General features: G+C 38.2%; 1 protein-coding gene across 3 annotated transcripts; it reads right to left on the minus strand.

The window, feature by feature from the left end:
* Positions 1-1,158: 1,158 nt before the first annotated feature.
* Positions 1,159-24,560, minus strand: fancd2 (FA complementation group D2). Of its 3 annotated transcripts, none has more exons than XM_027147218.2 (43): positions 24,359-24,560; positions 22,851-22,929; positions 22,615-22,746; positions 22,152-22,219; positions 21,945-22,054; positions 21,770-21,827; positions 20,752-20,804; positions 20,472-20,550; positions 19,662-19,786; positions 19,369-19,456; positions 18,597-18,701; positions 17,991-18,085; positions 17,263-17,371; positions 17,130-17,165; positions 16,884-17,030; positions 16,598-16,732; positions 16,231-16,362; positions 15,702-15,809; positions 15,034-15,143; positions 14,739-14,793; positions 14,539-14,658; positions 14,004-14,077; positions 13,067-13,201; positions 12,704-12,804; positions 10,927-11,042; positions 10,619-10,727; positions 10,438-10,527; positions 9,974-10,074; positions 8,981-9,124; positions 8,738-8,854; positions 8,388-8,516; positions 8,149-8,267; positions 7,466-7,576; positions 6,925-7,158; positions 6,706-6,828; positions 6,523-6,616; positions 6,082-6,153; positions 5,405-5,443; positions 5,236-5,310; positions 5,066-5,140; positions 4,443-4,589; positions 1,558-1,644; positions 1,159-1,467 (listed from the first exon to the last, which is right to left on the minus strand). In XM_027147218.2, the coding sequence occupies exons 2-43, from the start codon at positions 22,921-22,923 to the stop codon at positions 1,390-1,392; spliced, it is 4,308 nt and encodes a 1,435-aa protein (XP_027003019.2). In that variant the 5' UTR covers positions 22,924-22,929; positions 24,359-24,560; the 3' UTR covers positions 1,159-1,389. The 3 variants fall into 3 exon arrangements, with proteins under 3 accessions (XP_027003019.2, XP_047669636.1, XP_027003020.2); XM_047813680.1 differs by having other exon boundaries at positions 22,851-22,926; positions 24,359-24,418; XM_027147219.2 differs by lacking the exon at positions 24,359-24,560 and adding an exon at positions 24,278-24,350.
* Between the last annotated feature and the right edge of the window lie 65 nt (positions 24,561-24,625).

Here is a 24,625-nt window from a genome sequence, read left to right on the forward strand (position 1 = left end):
CGTTATTTTAACCTCAAGGTGCAGCTTTCTGGAAAACGTTTGAAAAGACATTGAGATTAAAATCAACTAATTGTGCACAAAGTGCTCGTAATTGTAGTGTCAGAGATGAGATAAAAACAAATTCGTATTGTTCCTAACTTGTTTTCCGCGGGGGGGGGGGGGTTGAAGGAACGAGGGATCTGGTGTCGTCAACATCACGGGTGCAATAGATAGGATTTGTAGATTGTTGTGATCGACCCACTGACATATTGTCAGGGCTCTCAAGTTTTGAAGACAGGCAAGAGTGACATCTGAGTGCTGTACATGCTCATACTTTTCATGTTTATACTTTTCAGTTGGCTGCAGATTTCTAAAAATCCTTTCTTTGTATTTATCTTAAGGAATATTCAAATTTTCTGATACTGAATTTGGGATTTTCCTTAGTTGTCAGTTCTAATCATCAAAATTAAAAGAAATAAACATTTGAAATATTATCAGTCTGTGTGTAATGAATGAATATAATATACAAGTTTCACTTTTTGAAAGGAATTAGTGAAATAAATCAACTTTTTGATGATATTCTAATTATATGGCAGCACCTGTATATCTACATCCATAACTGTATATCTTTATGCATTATTTGTTGTAAATAGATCACATAGATCTTCTGTTTAACTGCATTTTATTGGCCATTTATTTTGCACAATGACAATAAAGATAAATCTAATTTCATCTATGAGCATGTGCTATTTATATGTTTTAGAATAATAATGGCTAGAGTAAATATGCATAAATGTAACAAGGGTCTGTTTGTAGAATTAAACATCCAGCAAATCTCTAGAAGGAACACACTAAAGGAAAATGAACAGCACTGCTTTTTTTGGTTTTCACTGGAGCACTGTTTTTTTTCCACTGTAACACCTGCTACTGCAAAAATGACAAACCCCTTCACGTAATATAGCATATCTAAATGAACTTTTTTCAGTAAAACTGTCCAACTAGGATGCCAGATCTGTTCATTTGTGACCTAACCCCAGTAGGATATAATCACATTGCATTAGCATATTATTAGAGTTAGAATTAGTTACAATTAGTTACAAACACACACACACACACACACACACACACACACACACACACACACACACACACCAGTATGCAATCAAACGAACAAAACGATACTAGTAAACAAGGAAACTTTTATACAAACAGAAAACAAGCATTTTTTTATACAACAACAGCTGAATGGAGTTTAGATATAGACTCAAAGGTACATAAAGAGACAAGTTTATCAAGCCAAAAAAAAAATTCTAAATGATTGAACAATGAATGTGAGGAGCTTTAGGTCTGTAGATTTAATAGATAATAGAAATAATATATAATAGATAATAAGATTTGTTTGCTATGTAATCAATCTGACACATCAGAGTCCTCCTCTTCATCCTCCTCCTGTTCCTGCACATTTTCCTTCACTTCAGCATCACTTTCCTGAGCCGGAAAAAGAAGAGAAGCAGAACAAGATATTAGAAACAAAAGAATTAATACACAGCGAGTTTTCAACTACTGTAGACTAAACACCTCATCTGCATTGCTGTCGTGTTGCTGAGAAGACTCTTCGTCCTCATCTTCACTTTCTTGTGAGCGTTGTGAGAGAATCTCTTCACCCTAAAACATTAACACATTTATTATCATATGCACACAACTATTATATAAAAAAGAACTCGTACATATATGACTAAAGCACCCATGAACACCCAACCCCGTTTATCCTAATAAAACTGTGCTGATGTAATAAATGTACAAACTCCTCCAGTCTCTCCTAGCATCCCAACCTCTCCCTTTCCCCAACTAATATTGATACAGTGATGTACTACCTTAGGCATGCCGTGCAATTGCAAACAGGCCACTGGGGTATGCAAGCTTGCATATATGAACCTCTGTTTTAGTATATGAAGAGAATGTGGTCGTTCATGTCGTTGAAGGAAATGTACAAAATTGTATGCTAACTCATAAAACCCCCTGCTCTATTGTTGGTATCATCGGTTGGCAGATAGCAAGCCTATTTGGTGACTTCTAAGAGAGTGGCATTTATTTGTTGTAGGTAGTGGAATTTCAGTACCACACATAATAAATGAATGCTGAATTGGGTAATCGTAATCATCAGTCAGTTCATTTAGGTGCTACAGTATTTGTGATGCAGAAGGCTAAAATCATTGCTCCCCATAAACAATGTAAAAGAAACAAAACTGCCACATTTTTGGCTAGATGAATAGGTGAACTTGATCCAGTAGTGTATTTGTGTCCTGTGAGTTTTGGGGCATGATCACAGACAGCACACCACTTTACCGCTTTTGCATTTCAGAATCAGAATCAGAATCAGAAAGAGCTTTATTGCCAGGCATGTTTTCACATGCAAGGAATTTGTTATAGTGACAGAAGCTCCACAGTGTAGCAGAATGACATACAATATAGACAAATTGTATGTACAAATGTGAAATGTTCAATTGAAATATACATAGTATATGTTTTAAGCAAATAGCGTGTGAGAATAGTGTGTGTTCCTTGTATGTTAAGTGTTCATCAGATGGATTGCCTGAGGGAAGAAACTGTTCCTATGTCTGGTCGTTCTGGTGCTCAGGGCTTTGTAGCGTCAACCAGATGGCAACAGTTCAAAGAGGGAGTGTGCTGGATGTGAGGGGTCCTGAGTGATTTTCTTTGCCCTTTTGCTCACTCTGGAGAAGTACAGATCTTGGAGAGTGGGGAGAGTTGTGCCAGTGGTTCGCTCAGCAGTCCGGACTACCATCTGTAGTCTCCTGAGGTCAGATTTGGTAGCTGAGCTGAACCAAACAGTAATTGAGGTGCAGAGGATGGATTTAATGATGGCAGTGTGGAACTGTTTCAGCAGATCCTGTGGCAGGTTGGCCTTCCTCAGCTGGCGAAGGAAGTATAACCTCTGCTGAGCCTTTTTCACAATAGAGTCTATGTGATTGTCCCACTTCAGGTCCTGGGAGATTGTGGTTCCCAGAAATCTGAATGACTCCACTGCTGTAACAATGCTGCCCATGATGATGAGTGGTGGGAGAGCAGGGGGTTTCTCCCGAAGTCCACGATCATCTCCGCTGTCTTGAGTGTGTTCAGCTCCAGGTTGTTAAGACTGCACCAGACAGCCAGCCGTTCAACCTCCAGTCTGTAAGCAGACTAGTCACCGTCCTGGATGATGTCGATCAGTGTGGTGTCGTCTGCAAACATCAGGAGCTTGACAGAGGGGTCATTAGAGGTGCAGTTGTTTGTGTACAGGGAGAACAGTGGGGAGAGGACACAACCCTGAGGGGCTCCAGTGCTGATGGTGCGGGTGCTGGATTTGAGTTTTCCCAGTCGCACTAGCTGCTGCCTGTCTGTCTGAAAGCTGGTGATCCACTGACAGACAGAGGAGGGCACGGAGAGCTGGGTTAATTTGGGCTGTATTAGTGATGGGATGATGGTGTTAAAGGCAGAGCTGAAGTCCACAAACAGGACCCTCACATAAGTCCCTGGTCTGTCCAGATGCTGCAGAACATAATGCAGTCCCATATTGACTGCATCATTCACAGACCTGTTTGCTCTGTTGGCAAACTGCAGAGGGTCCAGTGATGTCCTAAAGATAAGCCAAAACCAGGCTTTCAAATGATTTCATGACCACGGATGTTAGAGCCACAGGTATTTAGTCTGGTAATTTTGGATTTCTTTGGGACGGGGATGATAGTGAAGCTTTTGAAGCATGAGAAGACTTCACACAGCTGCAGAGATCTCTTGAAGATCTGTGTGAATCAGTACAGGATTTTAGACAGGCTGGTGAAATGCTGTCTTGGCATGGTGCCTTTCTTCTCTTGATCTTCTTGAAGACCATTTTTGGTGTGGCAGAGTCGGGGTTTCGGGAGGTGTGAATTGGGCCATTAACACCTATTTGGGATATTGATATGAGATTTAGGTGCAAAATCCTTATATTCTCAGATATCTCAGGACAGAGTGAGATTCAGCCAGCATTCAGTATATAATAGGAGGATAAGCCTTACATTGGCTTGAGTGTCTTAGTGATTAAGACTTTGTGCTACTTATCAGATCCCAGCACTACCAAGCTGCAACTCTTTGAGCACTTAACCTTCACCTGCTCGAGTGTGTCCGGTTTCAACAGTAACTCGCTTTGGTTAGTGTCAGCTAAATGAGCAAACATAGATAGACCTTTAAAAATATGTAATATGTTCATTAATATATTTTTTAACTAGAGAAATAACTTTTATTAAAAGCCTTACAATGACACACCATGTAATGTTAATATTGCTTATTTGTCATTGGGTCATGATTCTTTTGCTATACATCAAGTGGGTAAGTCAAAATCTTTTTTCCCCCCAATCTATGTGCCACTTGAATAAACTATACAAAAACAAACAGACATTGATAAATAGTATGTGTCCCACAGGATTCACCTTCAGATCCCTGTTCTTCAGATTACCCAGCCAGAATGCCTCCTGGCAGTGGTTAAGTGTGAGCATTGCCTTAACACGATACACAAACTGCTCAAGGTGCTTCTTCAGTGCTGGAACATGGTTTGTCAGGGCTGTGTCCTGCCGGATCTGAGAGCAGAGCAGGTCAACAGAATACAGTTAGAGATCTTGGCCCAGTTTCAGAAAAGCTTCAAGAAGTTAATCTTCAATGGAAGACAGTCCAGAGTAAAGTTTACAAAAATCACCAACTAACAAAATCTTTTAAAAGTGATGCTCATCATATATAGTTACTGTTCTGTACATGATCAGGTCTTTTTATATCCCTCACATTTGACTGTGAATTAAATATTTGGATGACAGATCTGATTTGAGAACATATACAAGAGAAAAAAAAAGGATTTTTGCAGTGCACATGCAGTTCACTGCTCACTGGACACACTCAAGTCGAGGTCCAACCTAATTCTTCTTACATTTGGTGAAAGAAATTTCTGAAATTTATACAGTTATACATACAGGTCATATATTATACATGTCTGTGGCTTATCAATGAAGATCACAGAGACTGTGAGAGATACTGTGCAAAACAGTGAAAAGTATCTTGTTACCTTCGAGTGGCCACACATGTGATGAAGCTGCCTGGTGCTGAGCTGAATGGTCTTCAGTAAACTCTGAACATCCTCCTGAGAGAAATCCACCAGATTTAAAGGAGTCAGTATTTGCTTAAACCTGGTCAGATAAACCAAAAGAACAGCACTGCCGAATAAAGCACTGATACCTTATGTTGTTTGAAGCTGTAGTCCAGGAGAGGCATGCCAAGCTTAAGGAAGCATTCGAGAAAAAGTCGGCCATACTGCAAACAAACCACAGTTCACCGGATCAACAAGGATCATTTTGTTTATAACCCCCCAAAATGTTGCATTTATTTTAACATTTGTTCTGTTTACCTTTAAACCCACGTTGAGGACAGGTCTGCTATCAAAAACCTACAAAACAAAAGAAAGAAGTTTGTTCCAAATGCAGCAGACTGAAGATACTATACACTCAGAGTGAGCATGTTGTATTAGTCGGGGAATCTGATTGTGAGTGTAGTTAATGAGTGTGTTCAGTATCATTTACAAAGAGCAAGTAAAAGTTATGACATACAAAATAGGACAGAAAAGAGGCTTTTTTTTTGCAAAATGCTAACTGTTCATAGTAGCCAAAAGACTCTAAAAGATTGCTAAGTAAAAGTAAACCAAAACTTGCCATAAATATCTATAATCATATATCTAAATATCTAGAATTTCTGATCACTTACTAGATTGAATATCTAAATCACTAACACATTGAACAATTCATCAAGAGACTGCCATGTAAATGTGTGACAAAAACCTCGAACTATTTTCCCCACAGGAATCTGATATGTTAGAATAACACAGATTCTGCTTTTTGTTGGTATTGACTTGTGATGTGTGATTTCTGTTCCTAGAGTTATTTTCAGGCATAGCAGCCTGGGAAAACTTGTGGAATGGCTCTGTGGCTAAATACTGGCACATAGAAAACAGCCAAAAAGACAGAAAATTGCAATTCTGTTCAAATGATTATATGGATGACCTTATATAAAGGTCATGTGACTCTGTACCTTAACCATGTTAATGAGAATATGGAAGTCCCGCACAGCCAAGTTCCACACTAGAAGTTTCTCACTCTGAACCTGAAGATTATCAAGACAATAACCATACGATTATGCCACTTGTACATTTATACAGACACACACACACAAAGACAGTAAGTATTTTTCGTATACAATTCTAGGTCTAGCTGATACAAACATTCCTATTTGCCAAAATGCAAATAATATACACACAGACAGGCACACAGACACACATACAGACAGACACACACACACACACACGTACAGACAGACACACACACCCCAGTCTGCTGTCCACCTGTTTCTCAGGAAGTATTTTTTGTATATATTTCTGTCTTGCTGATACTAATATTCCTAGTTTCCAAAATGCAAATAATACACATACAGACACACAGAGACAGACAGACACACACACACATTCAGACAGACCTCTCTGCTGTCCGTCTGCTTCCCAGGAGGTATCTTTCGTATATACTTCTCCAGCTCTGCCATCATAACTTTATAGTACACCAAGAAAGTCTGCCTGGAAAGTTTAAAGAAAGAAAAAAAAAGAAAAATCAACTGATGCCCCATGGACTGAACTGTGAGACCATTAAAGAAAACCTTTGGTACCTGTTGAGAGTGGGCCAGCTGCGAGAGCTGGCATCTTTAGCAGCATCTATCACCTCTGAGATCCCATTTTCTGTTATCTCTTCCACTGCTTTCAGAACATCATCAGCGTGTCCTAAATATATACTAGAAGAAAATAGAAAAGATACGAACGGGTCAAAAACAGGTCAAGATTTTAATCCAGCCATGACTGAATTATCAGCACAATAACATTGTAGGAACCTAAGGAGACTGTGGAGTGCATCATTGTGTTTGGTCCCACGTTCCCTTGCTCCACTTCCTGCCACCCACTCCTGACATAGGAAATGCTTAGCTAGGGATGCAGTGTGTTCTCTGTAGAAGCTGGGGCTGTTTCGTCCATACTGACTAAGCACAATGAGCAGCTGGCTCAGGATCAGAGCAGTGTTTAGGCTGGGCACAGTGCTCCGGAAATTCAGCAGATACTCAAAACTGTGTCTAAACACACACACACACACACACACACACACACACAAACCTTTATTGTATCATTTAGTAGTGATAAAAAGTATATTAGATTAAATAACAGTGATTAAACTATAGAGAGGCATAAATACAATTTCTATTATGTTCATGCAAATCTATAAAAATCTGATGTATTCGCATTACTTCATCTGCAAATTAGCAGTGGCAAACAATGAGCATACAGGAGCTTTACGTCTGGTTTATGACTGTGAATCTACTAATTAGCTTGGAAGGAGAAACATGTTTTTTTGTTTTTCTGTCATCTGTGTTTGTGTTTCACTTTATAAGCTGCTCCAGGGCCAGATCTGTATCTTTCTCCTTCAGGCGGCTGGATAGCACACTGAGAGCACTCTTTAACAGCGGCCGCTGTTCCGGCTGGGAGAATCCAGACCTGAGAACACATCACATCCTCATACGCTGCAACAGATTTAACTGTAACTGGAAAATGATGTAACTGCATTGTGAAGCTGCACTGCATACTGGAACTTTGAGTGCAGTGTTTGCTGTCTTCAAGGCTTCTACTTTTGATTTCTCATTCGTGATATTAAACATTGGGGAAAAAAAGGTGAGAGGGAAAATAAGCTGAACCTAACAATGAAACCTGACTGTTATCCCCGAGATCATTACTTATTTTTCTTCTATTAAATGCTGTAATAACTGCACTAGCAATGTCTTCAGTGACATCAGTGTGGCTCACAACCGCTAACTTATGCCATGCATAATGAACACCAGGTTTGCTAATCACACATAACCTTTAAATGTAAACACAGTCAAAGTGTTTCAGGATGCAATTTTTCATTAACGCCATCCTGACTCGAGGTGTGTTGTAGCTCTGTATGATTATATCCTGTGATTAGTTGTGCCTGATCTTGTGCCCCAAGACCCCTGGGATACACTTCAGGTTCCCTGCAAACCTGTGTTTAATAAGTTGTAAAGGAAATGGATGGCACTGTATGTACTCACCAGCTAAATGTTGTGTGTAAGACCCGAAGCAGGAGCTGATATGCTGAACACATGAGCTGCTGTATATTCATATCCATACCTAGTGCATCCACCACCCCATGGTTTTCATTCAAAAGGGTCTGTGGGAGCACGCATGCACACACAAATTTTATTATTATTATTATTGTTATTATTATTATTATTATAGATACACTTGGAAATTATGATAGAAAAAATTTGTACCTGAAAAGTGTTTGTACCTGAAAGTGGTTGTGGCAGTTTTCGAGGTGTGTGCACAATGTCACTAGCAACTCAACACAGCAGGTGGCCACATCTTTTGAGCTTTTCTGCTGCAGGTGAGAGAAGCCCACTGTCCTGTCTGCCTTCACCTGTGAAGTAGCCATAGAAGTTATCACACTGAACTTGAGCCAAAACATCTTCCAACTACTCAAGTGTATGTAATGCTGTTAATGTTGTGTGTCAGAATGAGAGAAAATGTGGACAATCTCTCTAGTTTTTGTTTAATCAAAGAGTGTAAATACTGAAGATCTCTGCATACCCAAAGATTACTGAGTATGCATGTATGTGTGTGTGTGTGGTATGTGTGTACTTTGAGAAATGGGGCTTTTTTAGCTGGAGCAGCAGCCAAACTAAAATCCAGTTTACGCCACATATCCTCCAGCAGAAACACCAACTCAGCAGGACCCAGCTGTACCTCCTCTCTCACCTGTACACAACAGCAGTCAACATTTTATATTATATATCCTTTACTTTGACTGTATTTTTTTCCCCCAGGTAGTACTGTGTAATTATGTAATGGTAAACAGAACAGGACAAAGAGAGGTTTGTTAACCTTGCTGTGGAGCTCGGTGTCCAGCACTGATCGGGACAGCAGGCCACACTGCAAAACGTTCAGAACCTCCATGTCCAATTCCCTAAAGTACGACCAGTACGAAGACAGACTCACTCCTGCTTTGACCTCCTTCTCTGGGGGGTCCTGCCACAACAAAGAGTTTAACAAATAGTGAAGTATAAAGCAAAAAATAAAAGGGCCATTAACAACATCCTCTGAAAATTCCTAAAATTCCACATTTCTTTTGTTGCAGACAAAATTGTTTTCCATAAAATTTCATTGCCGGCTTATTCAGATAAAAACTTGCTCCTAAGTATGAGAAGCTTCAGTTAGGGAACAAAGAAAACTCTAGGGTTGTTGGCATGCTGTTAAATTTTCAAATGGATTCAAACACATAAGAAAAGCGATATTTAAAAACATCTGATAAAAAATACGATTTAATGATATGAGAATGTACTACTTTAAGATTATTCGAGGATTCAATAAGATTTAATAGTGATTAAATGATTAGATGAATCCAGCTGCACCCAAGAAACCTCAATATTGTTTACTTAATTAGTTTCCATCCTATTACTGGTGTAAAGCAGCACTATAGTTTTGTCTAAGCTAAAGCATTTCCCAATGTTAGGGCTGATGTAATATCTAGAAATGTATAGCAGTAGAGCAGTATAATATATACAGGACAGAATGGTGACTCGGTGATTATCATGCTTGAATCACACCTCTCAGGTTGGGGGCTCTATTCCCACCTGTGCCCTGGGTTATTTCTCTGGTTTCCTCATTAGTCCAAAGACATGAGTTGTAACCTTACTGGCATCTCTAAATTGTCCCGAGTGAGAGTGTGTGTGATTGGAAGTGTAGAGAATGGGTGGATGAATGGATTGATGTATATATAATATACACAGGAAGCGAAAGCATCTGCTAGTGTTTTATAATAAGTCAACACAGTAGGGGTGGGTGCGTGTGTGATATTTCAGCAGCAGTGTCATTTGCCTGTGCCTGCGGTTCATCAGCGTCAACAGCCTCTTCCAATTGTGATCCATCTGTTGAAGAGTTCTTACTGGCCGACGCTTTCCTCTTCTTCCCTGTGGACTCTGAAAACACACTGCTGTTTTATACACACTATCACACCCACACAGACACTATAAGAAAGTACAAAAAACTGTCTATTTATAAAGTTTTTCACTTTGATGGTTGCTATATCACTCGGTGGAAAAGAATCTGACATTTTATATTTTGATTTAAGATATTACGTCACATAAACCTACAATTTTAACAGATATTTTATATCCACTGTACCAGATCTTATAGACATCTACTAGGAGCAAATCTGTTAAACCATCAGTGGATGGAACAGTGCATCTACACGTCATTAAAGCTCCCAAATGAGAGCACTAAGACAATGGGACAGTGAAACTGAGGCATTGTTGATGCTCAGACATGTCATACATCTTCACCTTTCTTTGCTTTCTTAGATGGAGCGGGAGCCAAAACTTCTGAACTCTCACAGTCAAAGTTAGCCTGAGGAGGCGTGAATCCAGGGCAGGCTGAAAGATAAATACCCAGAAACTAAGAGCTGTTCAAAATCAAATCAAATCAAAGATACTTTGTTTATCTGCAATAATACTGGTTCAGTACCTGACAAGCATTTCTCCAACAGTGTCTGCAGGTAAGTGATGTTCTGAAGACGAGTTATAACCTTCATCTTCATCTCAGGGTCTTTCAGCTTGCAAAATGCATTTACTACCTAAACACAAACACGCACACATTCAATCAAACATTTGGTCAGTTCTAAAGAAAAATTCCAAAAGTTTCCTTACTTTGTTACCCTGGTAACATAGTAAGGTGAGAGAAGAACAAGAACAAGTTACATCATATGCATTAAGCTACAGAACAAATTTGTATGAAACCCTTTTACGTGCTTGTATTTAAATGGGTGCACTGACCTCTCTGAACCAGTTGATGGTGTAGAAGAGTAGAGAGCAGAGGAACTCTCGCTCTGCCTTTGACAGACTCTCTACCTTTTCTACCACCTCCATATCTGTCAGGATCAGAGGACAGCCTGCCACAACACACACAGAACACCGGAATACTTACAACCTTCATAACGGACACTTAACATACTCCATAAGCTGTTGTAGACAATTAACACCAAATGTTTGAACATGCTCCATAGGTTTTGCATTTTTGAATTTTCATAATTTATTGTACAGAATGTATTTATTATACGGTCTATTTAACTACACATTTAACAGTCATATTACTAAAATTCTAAAAATAATCCGCATGAGAAATGTTACTTCCCCCACTTCTTTTGGCTGCTCCCCATTTTGGGGGCCCATTTTTGTGCAAACCCTGTGGCTGGTGTTGGTTCCCTGGCCAGAGCACCCAAGCACAAACACTAGTCCTACATGGACCCAGTGTAATATAAAAGTTAAACAAATAACAATAAAACCAAAAATGTAGTAGATCAAGTGCATGACTGTGATATGCAGCCAGAACAACAGTCAAAGATATGCTGTTATAAAAAGATTAATCAACATTCTGAACAAACAGATTAGAGAATTCAGCAGCAGGGTGTATTTAACACACAACATTGTTATAGTGAATGAAATATCCTTTTTAATTCTGTTTCTATTGTGGACAGCAATAAAACTGGAAATTATTATTATATGAAATTTATTTAATACAAGTTCTGTGAACTGTGTGCTCCATTTAAACAAATGTCTTTTGCAAATTTTCTATTTTAAAACTAGCATCCTCTCTATTGAATTCAGCTTTGGCACGATGGATCTGAGAAGTGATACGAGTGAAAACCTATCCCTCTAAAATAACAAAAGAACATGAACAAGACTGCACTGACCAAGATATTTTAATGTACTGAGCATTTGAACAGGCAGTGACACTATGCTTTCGGCCAGACAACACTATTATTTTATCTTGAGCCTGACAGGTAGATAACATATATATATATATATATGTATAACTACTTCCTCCTGAAACAATGAGGCTGTTGTGCTCTGGCTGCGACAGGGTACGGATCAGGTGGCATAGATGGTAATATCGGCAAAGTGTACCATTAACTGAGAAGACGAGTTGTAGCCTTTTCTGACTACACATATTAAAGAATCTTTAGCCAAACAACTTCCTGAGAATAAAGCACTGAACAGCCTACATGTAATCTAAAAATCATCATAAAGGTCACCGGCAGATGTCTAAGCAGTTGAGGAAACGTAATTAGATTGTGACAAATAACCGATGCAGATTCATAACAGGTAAGAATCCAGCATGTTGAGATGGGAAGTTAACAGAAAATTAGACATTCTACTTTGTTGTAACATCTTTTTCATATAGTGATTCATCTATCCATCCATTCTCTATACCAGTTATCCTACACAGTGTTATGGATAACCTAGAGCCTATTACAACATAATATGATCTCCTCATGTCTAATATCGTTTATTACTTCTGCTCTTGATAAAAAAAAAAAATTAAAATAAACAGTTATTAGGTCATACTCTTGGTCCTCTGTTCAAGTTGAGGCACTTTTTTTAAACACGTTTCTTTTTTTAATTATTTTTTTTATTCCTAGCAAATTCAAAGCTAATGGAAGACAGATTTATGCTCTTAATATATTCCCAAGCTACAACTAAAGAGCTGTACATTCCCTGTGAGAAGTGTATTTGATTATGAGGATTTGGGCTGTGCTATGCTGTGCCTGACCTAAAAGAGCATCAATCTCCTCGAGATCACCCTGGTGCTGCTTCTCCTCACACAGCCTCAGCAGCCTGAAGAACGAGGACAGACACAGAGGAGATACATGCCTGGAGGATAGAATGAAGAGGGGTAAACACAGAAGTAAACACACAAAGACACAGAAAGAGAAGGAGGGAGAGAGAGTTCATTTACATGAAAACTTTTAATATTATTAGTGAGGCCTTCAGTTATTTATTGAATAAGTTGGAAAAGGTAACGTTTGCAAAATGTTTGTAATTATATAAAAGTAGGAACAGTGTGCGTGTGTGTGTGTGTGTGTGTGTGTGTGTGTGTGTGTGTGTGTGTGTGTGTGTGTGTGTGTCCTCTGACCTGCCAAGGTCACTGTTTCTGTCTGCTTTGTGCAGCAGATCCTTAGCCATAAGGGGAAGCAGGTTAATGGCTATTCCTCCCTGACTCTCATCTTCATCCAGATTGTACATAGCTGAGGCAGTGAATGGAAATGAGCTGCAGAAAACAAATGCAACAACATTAACAATACCAACAATTTTAGTCTCTCTCTTTACATATGCACCCAAAACACCCGATAACTCTGAAATTATGATCATTAAATCAAATCCCTAGTGTGGTTTCTCTTGTAGCATGCTTTATTTGTTTTTCTAAAAATATCACAATTATAATTTCATAAATCAAGGAGAGTGCAACACAAATCTTGTCTTAAAATATTTTAATAATCAATAATCTGGAATTTGAAAGACCAGCAGAAAAGTACCTACTTCATTTTTTGTTTTGTTTTGAGTAATGTGTGTTGCACAGTTTATCAAGGCATATAAAGTCTTTACTCAGCTTTAGGCTGAAAATGTGTGTATTTTATTTTTTTTTGTTAAACTGGACAATTTCTTGAGCTACATAATTATCTCTGAATTTCTGAACATCATAAGTCATAACAAGCCATTATATATAAGATTATGTCACATGTGTGGAGAATTATTTCTGACCTGCAAACTAGCGACCCTTAAGAATAAATAAACGGTTGATGTATCCTCCATATCCTATATGTGTTAGTATTATTACATGTAAGAAATCATTACAAGCAGCATAAATCCTTTTATGTGCAATAATTAACATATAATTACTCATTTCTAATGTAAAACCTCTTACAAAGGTTTACTGTGGAAAACACTATTTATGATGGCAAAGATTAGAAATCTGTGGAACAATAGTAATGTTATCAGCTTGGCCTTAACCCAACTACTGGAATGCAGCAAAACACAATCGTAAAAATCCTTGTGTTGTCTGAGGCACACACCCAGGTAGTTCTGGTCCAAGGTCCACAACAAAGTCCTCTTGAAAATCCTCAAGCACACTCTTGCCAATCCAAGCCTATCAGAGCACAGAAGAGTGTGAAGAACTACTGAAAATTAACTAGATTACTACATTGTTTATGCAATATGTTGTACTATATTTGATAATATTTTGCAACACTGTGTATGTGTTTGTGAACAAACTCACACCACCACAAGCACAACGTACACAATGTATCACGGTCACTTATCATATCACTGACTTTACAAACACATTTAAATATAAGTCTAATATTAATCTTAGATTTTTGTATTAATCTTTGGATAATATGAAACTTTTTGTATTATGTTTCTTATGTAAAGCTGCTTTAAGACAATGCCCACTGTTAAAAGCTCTATACGAATAAATTTAAATTTTATCTGATTGAAATAGAAATTCACTGTTTATAGCTGCTTAAGCACATGAAAAGTAGTAGTTCCTCATATGTAATGCATGCTATAGAAGGACACAATGTCCTGCTGTTGGAAAGAGGCACACACCTGCACCAGCAAGTCCAGACTGTGGTTGTGCAAAAGGTTGGCTAGCTCATCGTAATACAGAGCAGAGGCCTTGGCTGAGCCTTCGCTGCATGACCGCACCAACTCCAGAAGCGTGGTCACCTAACCATACACATGCTCGCTATAAGTGACCACAGAGGCATAAGCATAAAGAACACACAAAGGCATTAAGTTCTGCTCACCTGTCGATGTGTGTCTTTGGGCAGTGTACTTCCCTGAGAGCCTTCTGATCGGTCTCTGTAACACATGAAATACATGTTTATCAGTGTAAACTCTAGTAATCACCTGTAATGTATATACACAGGTACGGTCTAATAAGATCTGCTTAATAGTTTGGAATCTTTTTAATGAAAGGTTCTCCAGCTTTCATTAAAAAGCCATGAGTAAATACTGATTAACCTACGACACCTTGTATTCACTTAGAGTTGCAAATATATTTTCGCCTAAATATTCACAGTAAGAGGATTATATATTTACCTTCGAACTGCCATTCTCCCAACCATCACAACTGCACCGATAATTCCAATGCGTTTGTACTTAGGCACTGTACTGGACAACTGCTTTCGGATCACTATGTGCATGTCGTCCTGCAGACAAGTTAGGAAAAGTTAATACAGTAAGAGTTGAGTGTGGAAAAGGTTACAATATTATAAGCAATTACATGAATATGAAACCCAGTTAACGTAGGCAAACCTACTTAAAGACACATGTTGAATATACATTTAAAATACACACGTGGATTCTTAAACAAAGCTCTTAGGATGAGACAGACATCATGAGCGATGTATGTTGTATATTATGTTTGTTCTGCAGTAAAAAAAAAATATTTTTAGGTTTTGTTATGCCCCTGTGCAATCCATGTAAAACTGACTACAATTTTAACACATTCATAAATTCCTCCATCTGAAAAAGTAGCCCTACATAGAAAGTTTGCACTGTACAGATAGAGTTTATTTCCCTTATACTTTTAACTGGCCAACAAAAAAATACACCTCACAAACATTTTATTGACAGACCTGCAATTTCAATTAGACTTACTGCTGCGAATAAACAGATTTCCTGTTCTGAAATTGTAGTATGGCGTAATTACACATACACCACAGATGCAGATGATAGAGATGAAGATTTCTTTAACAGAAACACACCTGAATATGGCTGCCATGTTGGTCTTGTCCAAATGCCAGACAGCTAAGAACATGGAAAAGACGACGGATCTGCTGAGGACTCAAGCTGTCCATGTAGTCCAGAATTCCCTGCACCACAAAATCATGGAATACAAAGTTTGAGCATAGGAAATCATTTGAATGCACTAACCAATGTACTGTAGATCAAGTCTCATGGTAGGTCATCTTGCTGCCAATATATGAATGCTAATTTCTAACACAGATTTCACTCTGTATTAGACCTGTCGTGATTGTGATAGTATAATAATTAAACACACACACACTCATGTTTTAATATATAGTATATACCTGGTCTACCCCCTGAGTTTTTATTCAAAACACAAGGTAATTTTTAGCATCAGACAGCCATGAGAAAAAAATTCAAATAACTAAACAATTTTACAAAAATAAACAAAAATATTGAAACTCTAATCTAGTTTTAGACAACTAAAACTAAGGCATACCAGCTATTTTGTTCAAGATTGGCAGTGTGTGTGGTTGTGACTACTACCTTAACAAAGACAGCATACTGTGCCATTTCTGTGGGCTTCTGTGATACCAACTCACACAGCAGCTCCAGAGCCACGTCCACCTCTCCACTCACACCACTGCACACATGTGTGACCAGGGAGCCCACAACTTCCTACAAGAACACAATGATTTTATTTCACTCATTCATTCATTTGTTGGCAACTCAATGCTTTATTGTCAGGGTCATGGTGGAACCCAGAGCCTGTAATGAAAACACTCGGTGTGATGTGGGAATAACTTTTAAATGGGAAGCCAATCCAACACACTCGCTCACTCGCACGCCCACCCACTCGCTCACACTGTGTATGTCACAGGGACATGTAAGCAGGTGTTCTGTGCCACATTACCTGTTGGCAGTAGGAGTCAAATGCAGTGAAGGCCTGTTTGTAAATGTGTCCTCCAAAGGGCACCACACAGCAGTCTGTAGAACGCAGCAGCCCCTGCGCCAAGGAAAGTATGCTGGGAAAATACCCCCGCATCACCTACAGTATATAACACACAAGTGCAAATTTAAAACACACACGCATCTAATTATACAGAGACAAAATAAAATAGCACAAAGCTAATAAGCATAAAATACAGTGCATAGAGAATTCAACTGTATACAAGTTGCCCTAAAAAAATAAAGCTGACCTGAGCATAGTCCCTAAAAGTCTTATTCAGAAGTGCTTCGTGAATAAGACCACCGCGCACTTTAGCCTTTAGCACTCTCTCTGCCCCACGTCGACTCTGGTTAGCATTAGTGTAGTGGAGAATAAGCAAAACTAACACATCAACCACCTGAAACAGGCAAGAAAAAAACAAAAAACAACAGTGTAAATAAATACAGTATTATAATCTGACAGAAATAAAAAAAAAATCAAAAATTAAAATCTGTACCTTGTGATCTTCTGGTTCAGTGACGCTCTCTATAGCCTAAAGGGGAAATCAAAGCATTACAGAATCACTCCTGTATTGCTTATAGGATTCGCAGTACAGTACAGTACAGTATAGCCAAGCTGACTCTGTTTACCTTCAGCCAGGCTTCAGAGATAGTCTTCTGAAAACGTACAGCTGACTTAATGACCTCTAGGACCAGAGCCACGCTGTCCTTACCGCTGCATGCTGGGACACTGGAAGACCTGACAGCATATAGACAGGAGATGAGAAAATGCTCAAACATTTAACACATTAAAAGACACAACTGTGTAGCTCTAAAGGACTAGTTACTTTAATGTCATGAAAGGCCATGATAAATAAATGAACCATCAATCCTTCACAAGCCTTTGCAAACAGTTACTAGGAAAATAGTAATTCATTTAAAAAAAAAAATTATAAAAAGTAAGCATATGATATAAAATAATATAATATAATTACTGTAAGATCTGTGTTGCTATAGAAAACTAAATTATAAATTTAAGGATTAAATGACAAAATACAGATTTTGGGCTGTACGGCACTTCTTAAGCACTAGTAGTTTTACCAGGGACAGACAGTTATATCATTAGTAAGGCAAGTGATTGGCTGACATGAGCCAGTTTAGTGAAATATGCTCAGATTACCAGAGGTAGTAAACACAGATTAGTTGTACGTGTCAGGATTTACAATAAATATAACCTGGTTCAACTGTTGTATTAATACAAGGTTGCTAGTAGCAGGACAGATATTATAGAGGGATATCTGGGTGCAGTAAATGGAAAAGAGGGCAAGAAGTGTGAGATGTGAGCAAATTCCATAAGCCCAAGTCTAAAGGTCACTCACCCTCTGTTCTTTTTGCTTTTTTCAAAGCTCTGAGAGGCCTGTAGTACTGACACACACTGCTCCAACTCCAGCTTCTTTCGTAAATCACACACCACCTGCATACACACACACACGCACGCACATGCACACACATGCACGCACACACATAGTGAAGTACATTTTAATACATAATTATCACATCAAGCAAGTTTTTTGTAGACTTAAATTAAGCTTCATTCACACATACAATCAGTAGACATTTTTTGAATACAGGTTTCCATAGTAATAATATAATAACATGTTCTTGCCACTAAAATGAAACATTCTGGAGGGAGAGCATTTGTATATAAAATTCACAAGTGTATATGTGCATCATATCATGAGAGCTCTCATTGAAACTAAATAGTCTCTGAACCCTTTGTTGCTGCAAGATGCTGTGAACGTAGCATTAGTCTGTGACCTAATGAACCAGTATCAGGAAGAATTTAGTACTTCAGAGCACTTCTGCCAAATGCCATTAATGTAAACATGTGTTTATTACACACATCGAGACTTCCCGCACAGATGAAAATAAATTATATCAAATAATAATTGGTCAATTCAAAAGCATGCTCTTGAAGCTCAGACCTCATTAGCGTCAAAAGCAGAGATGGAGTGTAAGATGAACTTCACAACAACAGGGAGATCCTCCAGCTGCACTGCGGCGACGGTCGTCATGACAGCACGGCGAACCTGAGACACAACAAAACATAAACAGAGAGAAGCACAAGTAGGGAAGGTCAGCATATCTAGTGAACAGAGCATGTAGATTATATTAACCAATTTTTTCAACTCAGTTCAATACGGTCACTTACATTTTAAAGCAGCACTAGAGATAAGACAAAACATGAAACTTGATTTTGACAAATTATGTTCATTTGTCTCAGTTTCTTTCAAATTTTAGCATGCTCATATAATGAGGTGGTAAGAGAGAAACTGGATTTTTAACATTCACTTTATGGGTAAAGAAATTTCTTCCTCCTCCATCCCAAAGAGTTTTTCAAGTGAAAACAGAGAAGTTGTTCTTACACAACAAGCAGCATTTTCATCTTATAAAGTTTAGGAGCAATTGAGAGAACACTTGTTTACAGTTGCTATAAGGTAAATGATAACAGGAACTTTCATGGAGGTTTCATGGATGTGCCACATCATCAAACATTGTTTTGTATGCCATTCATTAACAAAAAAAAAATAATGAATTGTTTACTAATTGCTGTGGACATAATTAATAATACCATTATTACAAATTATAGCATCACATCACCCTGTCATTGATTACTTTTTTGTAACAGCACATGCCTGGCATACTGTACTCTAGACAAAGTCGTGCACACGTGTGTTTGCAGTAGAGAGGTGGTACCTCAGATAGTAATGAGGAGCTGAGGCTCAGGCTGGACAGAGCATCCAGGATGGGTACAGTGAGCTGGGTGTTTTGCTGGAGTAAGGCACTGTGAAAAGAGTTTGGGAAAATACCTCAGTCACCAACCTTCATTATAATTATGAGATCAACGTAAGTATACATCAGAGTTTTTTAATGATAGCCAACATAACAACAAGCAAACAAGCCCTAATTATGCTCAATATCTAGGCAAAACATGGATTCATGAGAGCTATAGGCCTAAAAACAAGCAATTGTGAAATCCAAACCCTTACTTGAGCTCTCTGGCCATGTCACCATGCTGAGAGTCCTCCAGTATTTCAGGTAAACTGGTGATGATGTCACGCTGGATCTCAATAGGGGCTACAGACACGAGCTGCATCAGCTTACTGCCCAAATCCTGAACACACAACACATGACTCAGTCAAAGTTTCGGCATACACAGTGCATGGGTGATGAACAACACTAAAGAAATATATCTAAATTTATTTACTGACCTGTTGTGGTGCTATTTTTAAGCACACCTTAAATACTTAATACAGAAGCATAACTTAACATCTACATCCATCTGTGGTAAATTGATTGTTTAAATTTCTGGCCTGTTGACAATATGATGTAGAATGAATGTTCATAGAAACTTGTTCTTAATATTATACTCACTATTTTGTTTTCATGAAATAATCTGCAATGATCCTTGGAAGGTTTTTGAAAGGTAGAAACCCCACTCAAACAAAGAGAGAACATGCAAAACTCTACCCAGTCAGTTAAGCAACTGGGAATCAAAATGGGGCCCTGAAGCTGAAGCTGCAACGCTACCTGCTGAGCAATTAGCTCAGTTCATTTCATTATTTTTTCTATAAATCCCGGTCATATTTTTTTTCCTTATGGAATTTTATTCATAATGGAGGCAGTTGTACCGGAAAACTTCCCAAAGCTGTCTGATAAACAGAAGCTGGAATAACATTAGGAAGCTGAAATAACATTAGAATAATTTACATAAGCAGCTAATTCTATTTTTAGTTACTTATTTGTGTATAGTGAACCTGTACTGATACTTAACACCGCACTGCAGATATTATACTTACTTTGCAATCCACAACCCTGTCAAGCCACTTCAGCTGATTGACAATGAGGTGTGGAATATTCAGGCCATCCTCTCCAACTCTGAAACCCAAACACTACACATTAAATGTCCCAGCCAGACCACACAGGCCATTTATATCTGAGTATCTCAGCTAACAGGCCAAAATACAATCATCTTCATTAAATATGCATGCACTAATGGGAATCTATCCTAACTAGATATTATACAGGAATACAAATGTAGGAGTACAAACAATTTGTGATTATTTGACAAATGCTTACCCCTCAAACATGAACTCTGGAAGCTTCTCAAACAATGTGTTTATGACCAGGGTCTACAAAACAAACCATTAGTGCTATAGTAGAACAGCATGGAGTTCAAGTACCCTTGACATCAAACTGCTTATGAATAGATAGATTGTATTTTGTCACATTTTTCCATTTAAAACAGTGACATTGCCATTACTTCAATAAAAAAGTAATTCTCTCAGCTAGTGATTCCAGTGTTGGGTTTGAATCAATCACATCTGAGCAAGATTCAGATGACAAGTGCCACATTCCAATTCACTTATACTATGCACTATAAGCATGTACTCTCTTTGTGAAGAAAAATTCATATTTTCAATTTGTGGCAAAAGAGTGTGCAAATACCGGGACAAACTAAAATGCCATGTAACGGAGTAGAAGGTTGTTGGCTTGTTATGTACACTGTCACTGTAATTAACACTATGGAATTTAATACCATTCCCTTGATATATTTTTTCCACATACTATGCAGTTGCAGCTTGAATATCACTACACTAAACATACACAAAATTCCTCCTCCCTCTCACAGGTTTGTCGAAAATATTGACTGATAAGTGTCTAGGGATCCATACTTCAAAAATCTAACAAAAACAGCAAAGCATCCAGGTACCTTAGGGATACTAATTTCACTAATTTCAAACTTTGGACACACTAATTCTAATCAAAGACTCTATTTAGCTTGGCTACAATAGTAATTCTAGCTAATGCAAAGCAGCCACTGTCTGGGCCTTGGTCAAGGCCTTTAACCGTCCCTGCTCCAGGAACGCTGTGGCAATATAATGAATGTAAGGAAAATATTTTTTCAATGTAATGTGATAAATAAAAGGTTTTCTTCTTCTCCACAAAAGACTGCCAATGATATATACTCAGAGATCCTGGCGTTTTAAATAAAGTCCTGTTTACGCGCTTCTTGGATTTTAAAACCACATGATTCTTAGATTGTTTTTAAATATTTTATATGTTCATGATAATATATAAAAAAGATCCTACTTGCCTGTAGCATCTCAACACCCAGAAGCATCCGCACCAGGCTCTCCTGAAATGAGCTTGAACTGAGATGGCAGAAACATGTAAACAAACAATGTGAACACCCGTGTCTATGCAAACACTATGTTACCATGCAGCATGACTTTGTCAACATGATTCCCATATTCATTTTCAATCACTACCTGGTTTCTCCCTCGCTTGCACAACGTGGCACACATGGAAGCAGGCAGTTCCTAAATCTCTCAGGGTCTTCAACATGTGACTCCAAGCCAGATATAAAATCCTGAATTATCTGGCAGAGGAGTGAAAATACAGGCACATCAATATTCTCTCACACACACATTGTTGATTCAATACTATAGAAACTAAATCACTCTTTGGTCACTCACGTTGGGATATCTGGGATTCTTTCTCAGATGCTGCTGTAGTCTCTTCTGAAACACAACTTGATCCACACCTATTTAAGATTTCGAAAAAGGTACACTGTTAATAAAAGTATGATCAAGAGTCATTTCTATCATAGTGGAAGCTCATAGAAAATTAAAAATAAAAGTCAAAATAGTGTGTTAATGTAAAATGTGCACTATGGGAAACAATAAACAGTATAAATAGCTATTTGCACAAAATTATAATTGTTCTTCTATACAAAAGATGGAAAAGAATCAAGTTCTAAAACAAGGCTATGACTTCTATATGTGCATGCACAGGGATCGCACCAGTACATTGCACCAAGCACTGCGCTGGAGATTCTGGATGCAATGAAGCTGGATGCTGGCAGCTGGATGTTAATGGCTGGAAAGAGGGTAGATCTTAAAACTCTAGAGATGATCTTTATATCTAGAAAAATCTTACCGATCTCATTGGCCATGTCACCTTGTCTCAAGATGACACCTGATTCCTGAAGCATTTGACCAAATACTGAGCCAGGAACGCTAGCTGTAAGGGATTTGGATGGCCGTCCAGCTGACTTGCTTTTCTTTGATTCTGATTAAATACAACAGATTCATGTTTGCCTTTTCTGCGATTTAGCATAAGAAAGAGGTATTATTATAAAGGAAGTGCATTCAGTACAATATTTTGCCACTTACTGGACACATCACGTGAGACTGGAGCTTCATCAAGTGAAACAGATGATGATCTTTTCTTCTTGCGCATCATCATCAGCTACTGAAAGGGGGTATTCACAGGGGTTATAAACAGAAGCATTGTCATTGTTCACTGCTACTTTCACACACTTGATCAACCAAGGTAGTATTTTTTGTAACTAGGGATTGTGAAAACATTTGTTCCAGTCTAGCAACCCATTTGTAATCCTTTAATACAGAAGCACACACAAAAAGTATATTGCCAAAAGTTTGTGGACACCTGACCATCACTCTCATACAAGCCTATTTAACATCCCAGTCTAGATGTAGTCCCCCTTTGCTGTTATAATAACCTTCAGTCTTCTGAGAAGTCATTTTACTAGATTTTGAAGAATGATTGTGTGGATTTGTGTTCATTCATCAACAAGAGCATTAGTGATGTCAGTGAGGTTGGGTGATGAGACCTGGGGTGTTCAATGGGGTTGAGTTCAGCTGGAACATGTTTTGGTCTTTTGGTTCCAGTAAGATTAATTCTTCTTGTGTATTTTTTTCTAAATCCTAAACAAACCCTAAAACACACCCTAAACATCAAAATAACCATTAACTCAGAATCAGAATCAGAATCAGCTTTATTGGCCAAGTGTGTTGGCACACACAAGGAATTTGGTTTTAGCTGTTTGTGACTCTCAAAAGTACAGACATAAATAACACTATACCATTACTCCCGTATTAACCCATAAAAACCTATATCCCAAATCCCGACATATCTTAAAACCCAAATGAACTCAAACACTAACCATCTAAACCCTAAACACCTACTAACCCCCAAAGAAAACACTAAACCCCAAACAAAGCACTAAAACCCACTAAACCCCAAACAAAGCACTAAAACCCACTAAACCCCAAACAAAACACTAAACCCCAAACCAACACTAAACCCCAAACCCCAAACAAACACTAAACCCCCACTAAACCCCAAACAAACACTAAACACCCACTAAACCCCAAACAAACACTAAACACCCACTAAACCCCAAACAAACACTAAACACCCACTAAACCCCAAAGGAAAACATAACACCCACTAAACCCCAAACAAACACTTAACACCCAATAAAACCCACTAAACCCCAAACAAACACTAAACACCCACTAAACCCCAAAGGAAACACTAAACACCCACTAAACCCCAAACACTAAACCCCCATTAAACCCCAAAGGAAACACTAAACACCTACTAAATCCTAAACTTATCCCCAAATACATTCAAAACGAACCCCAAACTACTAATGATATCCACGTTATCTACCTGGAGTCCATCTACATCAGCTGCTATTAAAAATAAAGGTAGTTTACTAACGCGCTAGTCAGTGATTTTATCAGACTGAACCCAGCTAACTAAAAAAGAAAGAAAAGTCAACTTAACTTGCCTGTCATGCACAAACAACTCACACTCAGTTAGCTCACATTAGACGTAACAAGGTTACATTCAGAAACAAATATAAACTCACGTAATAAAACGGATCTTTTGAAACTGTATTAATCTTCTTCCTGTGTCGAAAACACAGTCGCGTTTCTAAAGATTCCCGCTAAAACGGTTCATAAATTGTAAGAGACCGTCGTCATTTTCCAAAACAAGTTGAAAAAATAACTAATAAGAATTTTGCTTCCAATCACATTTATTTCGAATTGGTTGCATCTTCGAGTGATTAGATGCTCATTTTATGCGTATGTTTTATATATAGATAAGTGTTTGTTTATTTCAAGACAGATTATTG

This window comes from Tachysurus fulvidraco, chromosome 5 (assembly GCF_022655615.1).
Source record: "Tachysurus fulvidraco isolate hzauxx_2018 chromosome 5, HZAU_PFXX_2.0, whole genome shotgun sequence".
In the NCBI taxonomy this organism is placed as follows: Eukaryota; Metazoa; Chordata; class Actinopteri; order Siluriformes; family Bagridae; genus Tachysurus; species Tachysurus fulvidraco.